The sequence below is a fragment of the Miscanthus floridulus genome, chromosome 3 (assembly GCF_019320115.1).
Source record: "Miscanthus floridulus cultivar M001 chromosome 3, ASM1932011v1, whole genome shotgun sequence".
NCBI lineage: Eukaryota > Viridiplantae > Streptophyta > Magnoliopsida > Poales > Poaceae > Miscanthus > Miscanthus floridulus.
In genome coordinates this window covers 89,883,002-89,901,365 of record NC_089582.1, presented here as the reverse complement: position 1 = coordinate 89,901,365, position 18,364 = coordinate 89,883,002, and the positions used below count along the sequence as shown (strand labels likewise).

The window sequence follows — 18,364 nt, the reverse complement described above, 5'->3', positions numbered from 1 at the left end:
GTTATATCAGGGCATGCTGATCACCTCCCTGGTGTCAGAGCTTTGACCCAAGCCCATTCGCTTTGACCTAGAGTGGTTGGCGGTGGTATGGATCTTTGTCGGGCGAGACGGATCCCCCGGCCTTGGGGTCGGTCGAGGCGGAGTCCCCCCCAGAGGCCAGGAGAGGCAGAGCCCGCCCCTAGAGGCCAGGCGAGGTGAAGCCAGCCCTCAGAGGTTGGGCGAGGCGGACCCCGCGGCCTTGGTCCCGGGCGAGGCGGAGCCAGCCCTCAGAGGTCAGGCGAGGCGTAGCCAGCCCTCAGAGGTCGGGCGAGGCATAGCCAGCCCTTAGAGGTTGAGCGAGATGGAGCCCGTGGCCTCGGTGTCGGGCGAGGTGGAGCTAGCCCTTAGAGGTTGGGCAAGGCGGAGCCCGTCTCCAGAGGTCGGGCGAGGTGGAGCCCGCCCCTAGAGGCCGGGCGAGGCGGAGCCCGCGGCCTCGGTGTCGGGCGAGGCAGAGCCTGCCCTCAGAGGTCGGGCGAGGCGGAGCCCGCGGCCTCAGTGTCGGGCGAGGCGGATCCCACGGCCTTGGTGTCGGGCGAGGCGGAGCCCGCCCCCAGAGGCCGGGCGAGGCGGAGGTTGCGCACCTGGGGGTCAGTTGGAGTTATAGTCGTGCTCTTGACTGCTCGGATGAATCAATGTTGATGGTTATTAGCTTCTCCTCTTTGGATACCCTAGTATTGGTCCCCGACAATAGGATAACTAATTAAATCCTTATTTCAACTTTGAACACTATTTATATGTAATTTATTTATGATCAAGCAACAATGGTTAGGATTGTGGTATCTAACATATGTATGTAGATCTTTGAAGCTACAACAAAGACAGCTTGTCGTGAATATTAATTTAGATTAATCAATCACACATAGTTTGTTGTGTTTTTAGCCGGTGGCATTTATCCATATACTGTATGTGTAAGTATACATACTAATCATTAATAAGTTGTAGTTATATTTATTATTCTAGGAGGCAAATGCATGCATGTCTTTTTTTTTTGTGAATGGCTACCTAATCTATCGTCTCTCTCTCTCTCTCTCTCTCTCTCTCTCTCTCTCTCTCTCTCTCTCTCTCTCTCTCTCTCTCTCTCTATATATATATATATATATATATATATATATATATATATATATATATATATATATATATATATATATATATATATATATATATATATATAGGGAGAGGCTATTCAGTAGCCGGCTACAAAATAAGTTATTCTGTAGCCACCTCCATTTACTATAATTTTATATACTAATTTACCATAATATAAATACATATTTACGATAGTTAGGTTACTATAACACATGGGGATATTTACCATAACGTTATATTAAACCACTTAGTAAGGAGTTACTATAATCTCGTAAAATAACATAGTAATTATCGTAACTCAAAGTGGCTACAGAATAAGTTATTCTGTAGCCAGCTACAGGATAGTAGTTCTATATATATATATATGGGAGAGGCTATTCAGTAGCCGGCTACAAAATAAGTTATTCTGTAGCCACCTCCATTTACTATAATTTTATATACTAATTTACCATAATGTCAATACATATTTACGATAGTTGGGTTACTATAACACATGGGGATATTTACCATAACGTTATATTAAACCACTTAGTAAGGAATTACTATAATCTCGTAAATTAACATAGTAATTATCATAACTTAAAATGGCTACAGAATAAGTAACCCAACTATCGTAAATATGTATTGACATTATGGTAAATTAGTATATAAAATTATAGTAAATGGAGGTGGCTACAGAATAACTTATTCTGTAGCTGGCTACTGAATAGCCTCTCCCTATATATATATATATATATATATATATATATATATATATATATATATATATATATATTTGTTGTTAGCACGTGCTCGGGTATGGAACGTGAAAAGTCAAAGAGATTGGACATGTCTATACTCATTTTGGTGGTAGGCCATCTTGTGCACGTATGTATAACGAGCGAATTTAGGGGGGGGGGGGGGGGGGGGGGTTATTAGAGCAACTTCGGTAGACTCTCTGTATCTTTTCTAATTATTAGGAATAATTGTTTTGATGAAAAAAATACCTTTAAACAACTTCTTTATTTGGTTATCAAAATATAGTCATTTTCTATTTTGAATTTCTCGCTAGCCAAATATGAAAAACGATAATAACTCTAGAATGCACACAAGGTATAGAAAAATTATTGGAGAGTGGAAATATAACTTGCTCCACAATGCATAAGGCCAAATGTTGGCTTACCTCTAGGTGCCTTAATGTACTTTCTCCTTTCTTATAACTCTATGCCTTGATGCACTTTCTACAACTTATCTCGAGAGATTTTATTTCTTAGAGTTTTTTTTTTTCAAATGTTCGCGAATAAGCTAGTGGTAATCATGGGTGCTATGGGCACGGGTCAAGATCAAGCTATCAATTGAGGCGGCCAAGGCAATTGCTAGTGAGGTGATAAATGCTGACACAATGTAAATTTATTTTGGTCTTGACGTCACCAACAAGGTGAGTGTACATGATCAATGTGGTATTCCTCATCACCTATTGGGGCTATTTCTGCCACTACTAGCGACTTTCATATATCCTTGTTTTGATCTCTTGCAACCGTAACCGCAAACTCCATTGCAAGGGTGTGGTCTTATGCCTATTGTTGTAGGCGGATCCAACTCTTATACGTGGACTCCTTGTTGACTACTCCCTTTATTCTCTTTTATAAGGCGCACACACGTACCAAGATTTAGACTTTAAAATATTTGATCAATAATTTGGCAAATAATTTCTAATCATTATAATACAAACTTGATACGGTTAAACTTGTAATTAAATATACTATCTAATTATCATATGTTTATAAGTATAAACAATATAATATAAAATAAATAAATGGTTAAAGTGAAATGTGGGAGACCGTGTCATATCAAATTGCTTCTTATAAAAGAGAATTGAGGGAGTATTTTGATTCACCCCTTGCCAATCCTTTTATAACATCTGATTATTGACCATAAATTGTCGTGTTGATTCTCAATGAATACCTAAATTGTCGTGTTGATGAAAATGGTGGATGCTGAATTGGTCAAGGGGCTCAAGAATTATCTCAATACATCTAACAGATATGTCCAGTAAGCCGGGATGGGCAAGGCCATATTGGTATCCAAGAGTTTCATGAGGCGTAAAAATTATTATGATGCAAGAGCAGAAGTGGAAAAAAAGTTGCCGTTTGAAAATGGCCATTTTATTCTCTTAGTTCCACAAAAACCATAAGGGCACATCTTAGTGGTTTAGAGAACATTGCCGAGGCTATGACTTGGCAACGCTATGTGAATCGACCTACACTTACTGCTATAAACAAGTTTTGCAATGCATAATTATGACTAAGTTGCCTCTTATGCATGCCTTACAATTTATAGGTTGGTGTATAATTTTTGGTACTGCTATCAGTAGTCTTATGTATGGTTAGTTTCGACTCCTCTCAGCAGTCCTTGTTAATGGGAAAGAGCCTCTGTTCTATGAACGATGTCTCCCTACTATGCTTGTATCTCATGTAAGTGGTATAAAAATGAGTTTTCTCACATCATTGATAATTGTTTGTTCCATAAGACGATGCGGTGCTTTATGCAATCTTATCTGTGGTCATAAATATGTTCCACTCACATTTGAAATGTGTATAATGCTCTTAAATAATAGGAACCACTCACCATTCTACGAGTGGAATAACCATTTTTTTTTGCTCCAAATGGTAATGTTTCTCCACATCCATGGTTCATTTCAATGTAGGCACTTGCAACTATATGTGTGTCCATCAATTCATCTAAGGGGTACATAATTATATTCAGATGTGGTTTTCTTTTGTTTGGGAGATTAGATATAGCTAATCCAATGTTAGATCCTTGATAAGATTCCTATAGCGCATGACCACCATTATATTCAGATGTGGTTTTCTTTTGTTCGGCTAGCTCTACTGCCTTATCGAGCGCACAAGTGGACGTCCCCGTTGGTCAAGGTCTCCGTCCAAACTTGGACTCCAAACCCCCACACTTGAGACTCGGTCTTAGTATGGTGCTTATACCTCCACCTTTCCCCGCCTCCAATCAGTCGGTCTGGAAAGAGCCGGAACCCACGACAAGAGTGTAACGAGCCTTCCCGCTCCCATAAGCAAGTATGTGCTCAGGATAATAAGTCTGTGACCTGACTACCATCCACAGCAACGGACGGTCCTTAATCAACATGAACAGGGAAAACATTGTAACAAAGCTATGCCCCGTTGGCCGTGGAATACAACCTGTTATACCCACCAATACCCATACCATATCCCTGTTCTATCTCCATTTTTTCTTTCATTATTTTATTACGAGAGTAATAATAATCTCCCATTGTAAGCAACGACAGGTTACTCACACTATCGATGACTTAAGCATAGCATCTACTTGAACCTGCATTAGTAAGACTCAGGTGTATCTATGCATGTGGTTTCCATAAAATTCCTATAACATAAATGCACAATACATTTATATACGGTGAATTATAAAATAGAGGTTATGCACCGGGGCTTGCCTTGGGCAGACGTGGTGTCAGCTGAGTCAGTCAGTGGCGGCTCTGGGACCTCCTCCTGCACGAGAATCTCCTCCTCGACGATCTCCTCGAACTCGTGATCTCCGGTGGTATGATCTTCGCCAACTTGTTCTCTACATACATGCGATGATGATGTAACACTTAGCATTCAGGTAACGGCACGTCAGGAGAGCTCCACGTTCCCTGACCATGGCTGCCATGCCGCAAGGGATTGTTTGGGCCGACGGGAGAAAAACGGTTTGGACTTTGGAGTAGTGACTGGTTGTCCTTGGGTAAAAGATATACAGCATGTCAAGACAAGAACATCGTGGCGCCTGAAATTATGGCCTGGACATGGTAGCAGTGACGTGAGGTGTTGAGCTTCATGCCAATTGTATGTGTACCTACCATTCTAGTGCATCTGCACATCGATATATAACATAACATATTTTCATATAGTTATTGAGTGAAAACAGAGCCCACTTTTATTTTTTTATTGAGGCACTATAAATTTACAATACCAAAATATAAATTACAATGTAACCAGCAGTTGATATAATACTTAATCCTCTCTTATCTAGTAAATGAGTTGTACCTTGGATAATGCAAAGAATTCCGTTCATATGAGATGGTGGATGAGCTAGCATGCATATATAGGTCAGTTCTTTTACTTATTATAGGTGTCCACATATCGCGTGTCCTTAAACCCGACTTGATCTGCTTCTTTTTTCATCCGGAACAGTGTTTTCCTCTCATAAATTCCTCCAGAATTCGTCCAAGCGAACAGGGCCATACATTCAAAGGACTTGCTGGGCATGTTTGGAAGAGGGGGAATGTTACAGGAAATTTTAGGATTTAATCGTTTTTCTACCAACCTAAGGAACAAGATTGAGGTCCCAAACAAAATACTGGAGTATACTACCCCTGGCTTATATTACCAGTTCACATAGATATATCCTATTCGCTTCTCTTATAATCCGTACTTTTCAGTTTATTTTTTTTTTAGCTGAAACAGTATTTTTCTCTCACAACAAATCAGCCGAAACAGTGTTTTGGCTTGTTTTTTCAGCGAAGCGATGCATGTTCAGCTATAATAAGAAATAATAAATCATCATAAGGTTATTAGGGAGCATCAGATCTGTTTGTGCATCGACCATCCAGGTAAAATATATAAGTAAATCATAGATGCTATGAACGCATCTTAAATGCTAGGCTGTCATATTTTCTGTATACCAACACAAAATTTCAACTACACAGGTAGACATAGGTAGTAATTGTTCACTACTCATTTCTGCAGTCTCTCCATTAAGAATTTATGATGCCATTGTATATATGGCTTAGACTGGATGCCCTTTGTATAAGACTTATCTAGCATATACTCCTTTTATTTGTTGCACTTTTATTTTTTTAATTGGTATATGAAACACTTGATTTGGCACGTCACTAATCAAAATAGTTTTTTAGCATATTTAGAAACATAGGATTGTATATTTTGACTCAATCCCTCCCTCTTTGCATCCCTGGTCCACCAAGCACGCTGAAAATATAGGTCACATGAATGCAGATATAGGATTCTTGCAATCAACCCAAAGTGATGGCCGTCATCTGCTTTTCTTAGACTTGTCAAAGTACACATGCATGCTGCCATGCTTCACACATTTTCAAGCATAGTGCATTGCTCATCGAGGAACAAGAAATGTACAATAAGCAAGCCTTTACACTGACATTTTCTATACATAAAAAACACAACAGACCTTATTATATCTGCATAGTGCGGGAGTGTAGATCTTCCCACACGATGTCTCCAAGCTTGGGAATGTAGATCTTATTATATCATTGATATGGCTGACTCTAACCTTGGAACCAAAACATCGTGCGGGAGTCTCCATCATCACTATGCACCATACCTTCTGCAGTGCCATCTCTGATACTTTAACACGTAATCATTCAATTCGTTCACTAGTTCTGTAGACAAACTACTACTATTTGTCATGGCAAGTAGATGCATGTTTACTGTAAGCCTAAATTTCTTAACATGCTTTGAGATGTAAGATTAGTTATGGATGCATCTATGGTGTCAGATCTGCTCCCACCTTCAACAATATGTAATACTTGGCAGAAATCTCCACCAAGTAACACTGTCTTTCCACACCAAAGATCTTGTAAAAATTGAAAGAGTCCACTTTACCAAGAATGTACTATTAAATCATCTAGAAATTGACCTTTTATTTCAGAAACCGATGACTGATCAACAACTCTCAGAATTTTAAATTGAGAATGTGCAGTACACCCTCCAGGGAGCAAGAACCCCTGAAGAGGCTACAGCAAGAACAATAAGTTTTTCAGAAAGTAGGCGTGAAATAACTGCATTCAAGAGAATTGTTTTTACTAGTTCCACCATAGCCATAAATAAATAAATAAACCATTGGCCAATTCTTTCATAAACTGCTTGTGTGACAGCGTCATATATATGGTTTTGCTCAAAACTTACATGGATATGAAGGAGATTGACAGGATCATAAATCAATCCCTCAGCTAGCAGCCTATTTTTCACCGTGTTACAAAGATTGAGATCAGGCTTCGGTACACCGTAGTCAGTCATTGACGCACCATTCTTACTGAATAAATTATCTAGCTCTACTAAGACATGGTTTTTAAGATGGTGTTCTGGAACCGTATAGGATGGTAACTGTAGCACCCTCTGGATTTTATGGAGAGTATATCATCAGTGAAATAGGTAAAGAACTCAGAGAACAAGGAGGCTGCATCACAAACAGAGCAAAAAGGATATAGTAACAAGAAGCTGACCATTTGAGCAGCTGATCCCCAGATAGATATTTCTCTAAGAGCCTCACACCACTCATTGTCGTCTCCAAGAAGGCCAAGTGCCGGAGAAGCATCTTAAATGTTGGGTACATAACACCAGCAACAGTTCGAAGATCCTCATAGGATGTAGACTTGGCAAAATTCAGGAGCATATGAATGTAGTAAAGCTCACCACAACCAGGACCATATCCATGATGTCCTTGGCAGTGGTGCCTGGAATGATCTCTGAGAAGGCGACAACACTGTCCCTCAGCCCGTCCACAATGGCCTGACACTGCCTTGCAATATCCGCACCAGAGGAAGTGAGTCTAGCTCGACTGGTTGGATGGAGGTTTGGTCATGCACCCAAGACCCAACCACCTAGGTACAAGTCCTAGGCGTGAATTTGGGTGCATATTCTCTTAATGAAAAAACGTATAGTTCCTCTTAGGTTGGATCTCTTTTTGCAATATCCACACCAGCCAGGTACTTGGATTCCGCCGCTCCTTCGGCTTTCTTGATCTGGAGTATCTTCTCAGCCTCAGCTTTCTCACTGGCTGCCACCCTCATTCTAGCAGCTGTGCCATACAACCAGATGTAAGATTAATCGATATAACTAGTAGATGCTTGTGGCTGAGCAAATGTTGTATTGGCAATTTAATCTGATGCAATACTTATATGAAAGGTAAAGTACTTCCCTGTAATGATCTTGTTCATTGCTCTCTTGGCACGGTCATCATGCTCAATATCAACAATCAGCATTTTGCACGATCTCATAGCCATACATAGACATAGCCTGCACCACAAACAAGCCAGATCAGTCAAAAGATTCTACATGCTCTAAAGCAAATTCAACACGACAATTAAACAAAAGCAAATGCTTGACAGAAACCTTTCCAAGCTCCTCTTCGACAGCTTTTGTGATGTCATTTTTCTGCTCAAAGGCACCATCCAAGTCCAGCTTTGGAACAGTAGCTCTGATGACTGGAATAAGCAATGAAGAGCAATGAGAACTGGTTCATTTGATTTGTGCAGTATAGAAACATAATTTTCTCTCCTGGCACTGATAAAAAAACTAAATAATAATGCTAACAAGCATATTACAAGAAGGTAAACATTATCTCGATATATTAGCAAGAATTAAAAACAGTCAATTGGCATAGGGTATGCAAGGACTTGAGGAGATCAAATACATAATAATGGAGACAGGACAAGCGCGAGTACAAGATAGCATACATGACATAATAAACACATAAAATACAATTTGAAACAGAGGGAACACTTACCATCAAATACATGCGACTGAATTTGTTCCCTGGTGGTGTTCATTTTGCAGAAGGCGTCAGGTGCCTTATCAACAAGAGCATATTAGACAGATGCAAATAACAGTGAACAAGACATTGTCAATCCAGGCAATAGAGTTCAGAAAGGTTCTTTCTTATACTGGAGTTTTTTTTTTTTTTTTGAAACGGCCTTCTTATACTGGAGCTTCACAGAAATGTTCTTTGATCATGCCAATAGCTTCAGAAAAGCACAAGTCAGACATAAAACAGAATGTAATGGAGAAAACCTTTGTCTTTGTTTCATAGTGGACATCCATCGAGCTGGCACACACACAAGGAGAGGTAACCAGCAATCTGCTGCCATATGCACCAGGGTAGGAAGTGGGAACCAGGCTCCAGGACCTCACTGAAGGTGCCAAAATTTTCTTTGATGGACACAGTTGGCTGATCAACCTGCACTAAACCGAAAACCTGACCCATGTCTTATCTGCACACAATAAGATTAAGATGCCTGTCATGTATGCTACCAGCAGTCCAATAATGCATAAAGGACAACAGGACAAGACTGCAAAGGCAACGCCATTAATTTGTAATCTGAGAACATCCTGACTCCAAGTGGCGAGAGCAAAAACTTATAGATTGCTCAGAGACATAAGCAATTATGGTACATATATATTGTACTTGGATTGGTTTTGGTAATCAAGTATTTGTTGAGTCTAACATTGTACATAAGATTGGTTTGGATGCCCACATATTTATTGGAGTCTACGAAGATGTCGAAACCTAGTCTTGGGATATCAAAATATTAGTGTGCGATATTATGACAAGGACATTTAATTGTGAGATAATACATATACATGTAGCATATTGATTGGCCATGCTTGTATATGAACACTTGCAGCACTTAAACATAGAAGTTATACAGATACAAGCAGTCCTCCTCTTGCTCCTAAGGGGAAAAAAAGAAGGAAGCAAAATAGTAGTGATATTTTCTTGCTCATGGGAGCCATCAAGAGCAACACGATGAGGATTGTATGCTTAACAGCTGCTGTGTTCTTGGTTCTTACAACCATGTCTTCGACCTTACCATCTCTACTTTTATATTACTTATTGTAGCTTTTTAGACAAGTTAACCAAACCAAATCCCATTTGTATGTGCAGGCGGCAGCCGCATTTGCCCATCACTGGTGCCTCTGCTTTGAGATTGAGCCCTACAAAATTGAAATCTGTTTAGAAGGAAAGTGTTACCTTGTTTACATCCACCTATTTTATTCAAAGTCAATAAAATCTGCTTTCCTGGTTCTGTGTGCCTCCAGTGTGCTGTCATTCCTGCTCCATCAAGACAGATGATGCAGCTCCTGACCATTAATCAAACACCACACTGAGTACTCTAATGGTTAAGTACACTCTCAACAAGGTTTGGCCATAGTTGTCATGTCAACATCATACCAATAACTTTTTTTGTGGTGATTAGCATGGTTACAAACTACTCATGTCTACTTCCTTTTATTCCAAATATAAACCATTCAGGGTGACAACACAATTTCCCATGCGAGGTACTTTGACTTGTAATTCTTTTATAGACCACTTTAAATAGTGAAAAAATGTTTGTTACGAAAGTTGTCTCGCACGATTAATCTAGTAACCTCAAACATATGTGTTGTGAATCAATGTAACTTTTCATATGTTGATATGCAAATTAAACTGCTTTTAGCAGATAGAATTATAAAACAACCTGCCTATTACTATTAGTAACTCATTCCCTCGAGGACATACAGGCAAACACCTTTGCCGATTGGGCTAATATCCTTGGTAACAACATAGTTTGATGGAAAGTATGAGTATTTCATTGGTCCTCAGAACACAGTTTTTTACACTAACGTTTTTAGAGAGTTCCTTCTCTGTAGAAATTTTGGCCACAGCCTAGCCAAGCCTCAATGAAGTAATTCAATGTAAACGACAGAAGAAGTGAGAGTAACGAATTCAACTAAATACAAAATAGGCAAGCTTCATAGAAGTATCAGTGACTAGTGTGAACAAATTCCTAGTAGCTTAAGAAGTATAATAAGGACCTATCTGCAGAAGAACAACTTGAGAATAAGCTTCAATCATGTGCTAGACAAAAGAAGTGACTACTAGTCTGCTACTACACTCAAACAGTAAGGACCCAGAATAGTTCAAACCAGTTTCTCATATATGACCAAATCCTGAACTGGGACTATGAGCAGTTAAAGATCAGTAGTTCCATTACAGAAACCAAAAGCAGTCTGTAGCATGGACAGTTCCCAATGAGCATGAGTAGAAATTATACCATCTGCCTGAATAATACTGAGAATATTAAAACACTTTAAGATGTTAAAGCTGAATTATGGGGGCACACTGCCGCCACGTGCAGTGGCATAAGCATCTGCAAGCCCAGTAACAGAGTCCTTGTGAGGGTCGACAAACTTCAATCTGAAAGTCTCCTCTCCCATTTGAGCCCATGTGTAAAAGCTGACATTTCCCTTGAGCAATCCCTTTGCCAGCAGGGCCTTCATGACACAATGCCGAGGGACTAGTCGCTTCTCCAGGCTGTATGTTAAGAGGACAGGCCTTTGCAAAATGGACTGTGGATCCAGTCCAACCTCGTTGATGAAGAAGTGAATCTTGCGGAGAAGACTTTCGTCAGATATTGCTATAATGCTTGGCTTCTTGGACACAGCAGTAGCAACTTCACTCTTGGAGCAGCCAAGACTACTCTTGAAGAAGTCAAGCCTGGCAGCACAGTTCTCTTTGGTTGTACAGGCTACAGCAGCCAACGCTTGCTTGAACATTCCCGAGCTGCGGGGCACCCCAAGCTCTTCCGCGCGCAGCACGAACTCTTTCACACGCTCTGGGCTGGACTCAAGCAGCCAGGTCTCCCTCGAAGACAGCTGGGCAATATCTCGAACACTTAGGCCACACTGGAGAAGCAGGGCGATGTTCGGCTTGATCACCCTATCAACGTTCCTGGCAAGAAGTGTTCGGGTCCTCTTCATGACCACTAGGAACTGATCGAACGAGCCGTACAAGGAGACGAAGAACTTGATCTTGGGCGCGACGTCGCCGCATTTGCGGAGCGCCCAGGAGCCGAGCAGGAGGAAGCGGGCGATCTGGGGAACGGACAGGCCGACGCGGTCGCGGAGGGCGAGAATGCGCGGCTCGAGTCTGTCCACCCGGGACCGGAGGAGCAGCGGGTCGGCAGCGACGACGTCGGCGATGTCGGCGCGGGAGAGGCCGATGCTGGAGAGCAGGGCGAGGACGGCGTCGGGGTCGAAGCCGGAGTGGAGGAGAGATCGTTGAACGCCCTCTCGGACAACTTGGATGCCTCGGCGAGCGTCTTCTTGGATGCGCTCCTGGCCTGGGCTCGGGTGAGGCCGCAGGAGGCCACGAGGTACGCCTCGAGGGAGAAAGGGGCGGGGGAGGTGGAGAGGAGGAGGCGGCAGTTGCCATGGTGGATAAGGGAGGGGAGCTGGGAGGCGGCGCGGACGAGAGGGGGGAGGCGACGGAGCATGGCGGTGGCGGGCGGAGGGTCGCCGGCGGTCCTGGGTTCGAACCACGAGCCGTCTGTTTTCTTTAGGGCCTCGGCGGTCGGCGGAGCCTGTGCGATAAAATTCATCATTGGGCTGCTATAGAAGATGAAGCAGATGTGCCAGGCCCAACGGGTGGTATGGGACGGCCTATTATCCAAACACAGCATGGCCCGGGTCCTATTAAGCATGATCCAAACATGACATGGCGTGCTTCCTTTAGACCATTAGAAACACAGGCGTCGTCGGAGGGGCCCACCCATCTCATGAATAATGAATATTTAGGGCCTTTTTAGGATGTGCTCCCTCCATCTCAAATTATAGAGTTAAAAGCACACTAAATTTATATAATAAAATAATAATATTTAATTCTATGGTACCAATTAAGTATCAATAGATTCTTCGTTAATTATATTTTCATAGTGTGCCAAATTGATGTCATAAATCTTTGTAATTTTTTTTATAATTTTGGTCAAACTTAAAATGTTTTGACTCTCTGGGTAACTCATAGATAGGATCACATGCCTTTTACAACATTTGTCCAGCAAAAGATTTGCTTGTCATGTGCTGCAATCTGGTCTCTCCGAGTTTCATGATTGTATTTGTTACAAATCAATCAATAATATTTCTCTTGCCATATAAAATGCATAGAAATCATGTTGCCATTTAAAATCTCTGCTTTTGTTAACAAGCCTGTCATAAAACCTGCATTAAACGTGAAACTAAGAATTAAGTATTGACTAGGTTCGTGCCCATGCGTGCTATGGGACAGCTAAATTTTTGTACTAAAAATACACTGATTGCATGATAAGATAACAATACTATGAAATTAAATACTGACGTTAAAGTCATATTTAATCCAAAACGCAAAGTTCGTAAAATTAACACAGTCACGGAGAGTGTGGCGTTGCATGCTCACAAACTCTAGCTAAGATAATGTTTTATATCGACAGGAAGAAATATCCGATATCCATTTCTTTCGTGCGCCAATAAATCAATGAATAAGTTTCGCCGTATCTCCGTACCATCATGTACACAGGTTCGAGTATATATGTAAATCACACCACGACAATATAAGTATGAATGTGTTATATTGTTACAAAAAAAATAATATTTTGCATGTGATGTTTGCAACATCGCCATTACAAAGTGCTATTTTGTGTGTGATGTTTGCAACATTGCCATTACAAGTGATACTTTAAACATGATGTTTGCAACATCATTATTGCAAGTATTATCCCGTGCGCTACTACAGATATATATTGTCTTCAACGGATTATGTCTGCTCCTGCCGCCAAACTAATGAGTCATTTTGTGACAGTACCCATTGTTATAGACATGGAGAAAAAGTCAAGCCGAAGGGGATGCACGTTAATGTCATGCCATAGAAAAGTTACCGAATGACCTGTTGCCAGCACAAACTTCTCCGAGTATTGATCTTAATGAAAAGATTGTTTATATGAATAGTCGGGTTATTAAACAATCACTCAAAAACTGGATAACATAAAAGGATTGTAAAGGACATTGTCAATATAGGTACCGTACTAACATTACACTGAATTAGACCTAACTAATGAACCTGTGGATTCAGAAAAAAATATAAATAGTATAGGGAGTGAAACTAATTGATGGGCAAGGGTTTCCTAGCTATGAAATACATGTGAATGATAGATGCCTTAACAACCTAAAATAAAACAAGTATGTCTGATCTCATGATGAATAAGTCAACCTATACACTGGTTTCGCAAAAGGAAAAAAACCAATGCGGTGTCAACCTTGGGTTTATATTAAGGTACAATTTTATACAAACTAGATCTGAATCATATGAACTCCCATCTTATTCACTCATCAAAAGACCCCTAAAAATCATTAGTTGTGCCTGCAAAACGGCCACATCTTTGTAGGCTTTCTAGAATCAAAGTAAGCACAGGGTTCCTTCTAGAAGTTATGGATAGTCAAATTGAGTGCATACCGTTTTGGCATCTCCAAGTTTCCCTTCCCTTTTTGTTCGGGCTTTCACATCTTTGTCGATTTCCTCTTCATCTCACTATGGTGCCGAGGTCAAGCTTGTCATTCAGAGCAGCGATGAACTCATCCCAAGTGTGGATCGCTTGGAGGCAGACATCTCTCATTTCTATGGCTGTCCAAAACAGTTAGTTAATCCCATCTAGTAACACTTCAACCTCTTCAGCCAAATTGGTCACATGAGATCATATTTACACCACTGTCTTGGCAGACAAAACCCATTTACATGCTTTTATAAGATGTAAATAAGAAAGCTTTAGCACACAACACTTCATCAGGCAATTGAAGTACAAACCAAACTGTCACTTATCTGGTGACTACCTTGTGCGTATTCAAACATAAATAGAACACTACTGTTGTAGTAAATGAAGTCCAACCAAATTTAAGTTGTTGCTTACCGGCAAGGTGGCAATGCAGTACAATGGGGCTTCAGATAGCGGACACAGATATATACCCTGCCCTCACTATAAATTCAATCTACATAGGTCTTAATTTTTAAAGGTAGATGTAACAACCCAAAAATCCATACACCAAAATTATCAACTATAAAATTTTTCTCAAAACTCCCATGTGATGATGAGTGTCATGTATAGAAACCCAACCTAAGAGATGACTTAGGTCTAACCCAACCCAAGTCAACACATAAGCATGTTATATCATTTGTTAGTTATGTTTACTTAATTTTCAACAATCAAGGTGTTGCATACATTGTTAACTAAAATGGTGATTTGGATTTTTATGAATTATGTATTGATTAATAAAAGCCACCAATTATTGAATTCCACAACGAATAATTACATTAACATGGAACCAATATCCCAAGCATATACCATGACCAACACTTTTTCACCATGGAACATTATGCCATGGGTGCAACAAGCTACTTGATTTATATACACATGTGTGAAGCATAAAACAAAAAAAGAAAAAGAAAAAGAAAAATAGAAAAAGGAAAAGGAGAAGGCCTCGCAGCCCAGGCCTGCTCGGCTTCTCAGCCCGCCAGCGCGCAGCAGCCTAGCCAGCCCCCACCGCGCCAGCCAGCCAGCCCAACCACACCCACCTTCACCGGTGCGCGTGCATGGCCCAGCTCGTGGCCCAGCGCATCGCCCACGCCCGCACGCCCTGTCTGTCTCGCTCACAGCCGCTGCCACACGGGCCCCGCATGTCAGCCACCCCATCCACAGTGTCATCTTCTCCACGCCAACGCCTCAACCGCCCGCCGACCAAAGGCCGACAGCAGTGGCAGGGGCGGGCCAGGGGGGTCACGCCCGAGGCATGACCTTGTTTCCTTGCGCCGCGCCCACACAATCACTCGCAAACGTTGGATGCAAGCTCGCGCCCCGATCACCCTTAATCCCCATCCGCCGCTCATCCATGCCGTGGCCGAAGCTCCGGCTACAAAAGCCTCGGCCAGGAGCCCCTAGTTTCCTCTCCATCACCCCGCCACCACTCTAGTGGCCGTCCACAATGCATCCAAATCAAGAGAGAAGGGGAAGAAGGGGAAGAAAGGGGAGGGGAGAAAACACCGAAGCCGCCGCGGGGGAGGAGGTCGTCGGAGCCGAAGACGCTGTCGTCGTCTTCATCACTAACGCGGGCAATGCTGCACTGCACGGCCACCGGAGCTACACAACCTCAAATCGACACGGCATCACCACCCACTCTTCCACGCCACCCACGGTGAGCTTTTCCCCTTCTGATCTCTCTCTACCGCCGAACCTCACCGTCGGCCATGGCGCCCCACACCTAGAGCGCATAGGCCAGTGCCTTGTCCCCGGCCACTAGGAACACACGCACCCACGCACACCCCGCGACCATGCCGTGACCACCCTGCGGGAGCCCCCTTGATCGCCTGTGCGCATCACCATCGACATCATGTCGCCATGGCCGCTGGAGCCCCTAACAACCACCTGGGAGTCCGAAGCCCCGCTTGAGCCCTGGACACCTTCGTCGTGCACCCACGAAACCACCGGAGCCATCATCTGCCCAGCCTAGTTACTAGAGAGCCAACGTGCGCGACCTTGCCACCGGCAGGCACCGCCGAGCCACCAGCCGCCATGGCCAACGACTTGGAAGACCCCGGCCACAACTAGGGCCCTAGGGTCATGATCGCCGTGGCCTAGGGTAGCTTTTCCCCTCCCCAGTTGGGCACCAGCCTCGCCATGGAGGCTCACCAACGAAGCTCACCACCGGTAGGAGCACCGCCATGGGAGAAAGACAGGGGAAACACCCCCCCTCGCTGACACCCCTGCGTGAACTCGGTGCATATGAGCCGAGCCGAGAGGAATAGACAATGGACTTGGTCCACCGTAGACCAGTCTACGGTCCATGGACCGTGAACTTGGGTCCACCGTGAGCCGAGCCCACGCCCACAGCCTGAACACGAGGCCCAGTAAGAGCCCACGACCATGACATGGCAGCGTCATAGCATGCCATGTGTCCGGCCTGGCCCGGCCCAGACCAGCCCAACCCGAAGCCCGGTTGAGACCCGACCGTGTTAACCGTTGACTGGTCAACGTTGACCATTGACCAGGCCCCACATGTTAGTGACACAGACACTTTGGACCCACACGACAGGCGCTGACGTCATGCTGACGTCACACGGGACCCACATGTCAGCAACCCATGCAGCTAGGGTGACGTCATGCTGACGTCACATTGACATCAGCTGCTGACGTCAGCAGCCAGGCCCCACATGTTAGTGACCCTGAATGTTGACCATTGACCGTTGACTCAACGTTGACCACCGTTGACATTGATCGGACCCACCTGTTAGTGACCCAATAGCCTTTGGCCCCACCTGTCGATGTGGATGACGTTGATGACGTCACGCTGACGTCAGCTGGGATCCACCTGTCAGCTCGGAACTGTGATGCTGACGTCAGCAAGCCACGTGGACCAACCACAGCATGACACGTGTCAGCCTAGGATTAATTCTGCCTTTTTTCCATTTTCAGAAATAGATTTAAACTTCAGAAATTCATAACTAATTCATACGACCTCAGAAAAATATGAAACCAGGACTAAAATTCATCTAAAATCAAGCTCTACGCAATGAACCCATGTTTGAGTGCATTTGGCTCTTTTGAATTTTCATTGCTTCTTTGTGCTACTCTATAGACGTTGCTAACGTGACTATAATGCAAACGTTGCAGACTCGGAGGAGAACTTGACGAACAAGGATTGTGAGTACCGTGAGGAGTACGGAGACGACTACACTGAAGGTGCCACATCCCACCCAATCTCGTAGCACCTATTACGCATGGCTAATGTAGAACTGCTATTGCTTTACTTTACTGTTATAATCACACTATGATAGGACTTGCATGGTAGTATGCTTTCTTGATGGCCTTTACCTTGACGCAACCTTACCCCTGCATACCCTGCTATTAGGTTAGACACACGCTCACTGCTATAATTTAATTGCTCGTACTTCTACTACGCTTATACTACATTAATGCGTGGTGTATTCTGGACTACGGGGAGAGTGCTGCGTGTGTGACTTGGGTGTGTGGAGGGTGAGGGTTGTGTCGACCAAGTTGGAGTATACGATGAGCCTGGGGCAAGTCATGCCGTGTGGTGCTACCTGGGCACCCTTGGAATGGATACCTGTGGTGGGTAAATGGTATATGAGGTGGTCCTAGGTGTGAACCTATGATGGGAGGAGCCTGGGATGGAGGTGCTATGGTGGCACGATATATGGAAACCCTGATGAAGACATTCTGGCTTGGTCACCTCTAAGGACTTACTAGTACTCAGATTCACCAGGAAGCCTTACGTACCACTCGCCCTATATGGTGCGGGACGGCCGGACTACTTGGTAGGATATTGCCACTACTGCTAGGTTGATAGCGAATAGTGTAAGGAGGTACAGGGCGCGGAGGATTTCCCCCCACACCCTTCTGAGACTTCATGGAGACCTTGTGGACCTGGCTCATGACTCATAGTTTCAGCCACCCTAGACTAGACTTGGGGTGTACCAGGGCTGAATGGTAGAGTGGCATTATCCTAGGCTAGCAAGCAGCCAGAATCAGCCCAGTTGACGACGGTCAGCGAGGAAGGTGGATCTTGTGGTTATGTAAAACCTCTACAGAGTGTATGGTTGATCAATCGATACATGT

General features: G+C 43.3%; 1 protein-coding gene and 1 pseudogene across 1 annotated transcript; both read right to left on the bottom strand.

Annotated features, from left to right (window-relative positions):
- Window positions 1-7,020: 7,020 nt before the first annotated feature.
- LOC136544023 (transcription termination factor MTERF9, chloroplastic-like) lies at window positions 7,021-12,391 on the bottom strand (annotated as a pseudogene).
- Window positions 7,332-9,153, bottom strand: LOC136544024 (hypersensitive-induced response protein-like protein 2). The gene is made up of 9 exons (XM_066536311.1): window positions 9,006-9,153; window positions 8,874-8,911; window positions 8,677-8,740; window positions 8,283-8,374; window positions 8,144-8,186; window positions 7,881-7,968; window positions 7,584-7,689; window positions 7,394-7,485; window positions 7,332-7,347 (listed from the first exon to the last, which is right to left on the bottom strand). Exons 1-9 carry the CDS (start codon window positions 9,151-9,153, stop codon window positions 7,332-7,334), a joined length of 687 nt encoding a protein of 228 aa, XP_066392408.1.
- Window positions 12,392-18,364: the final 5,973 nt, after the last annotated feature.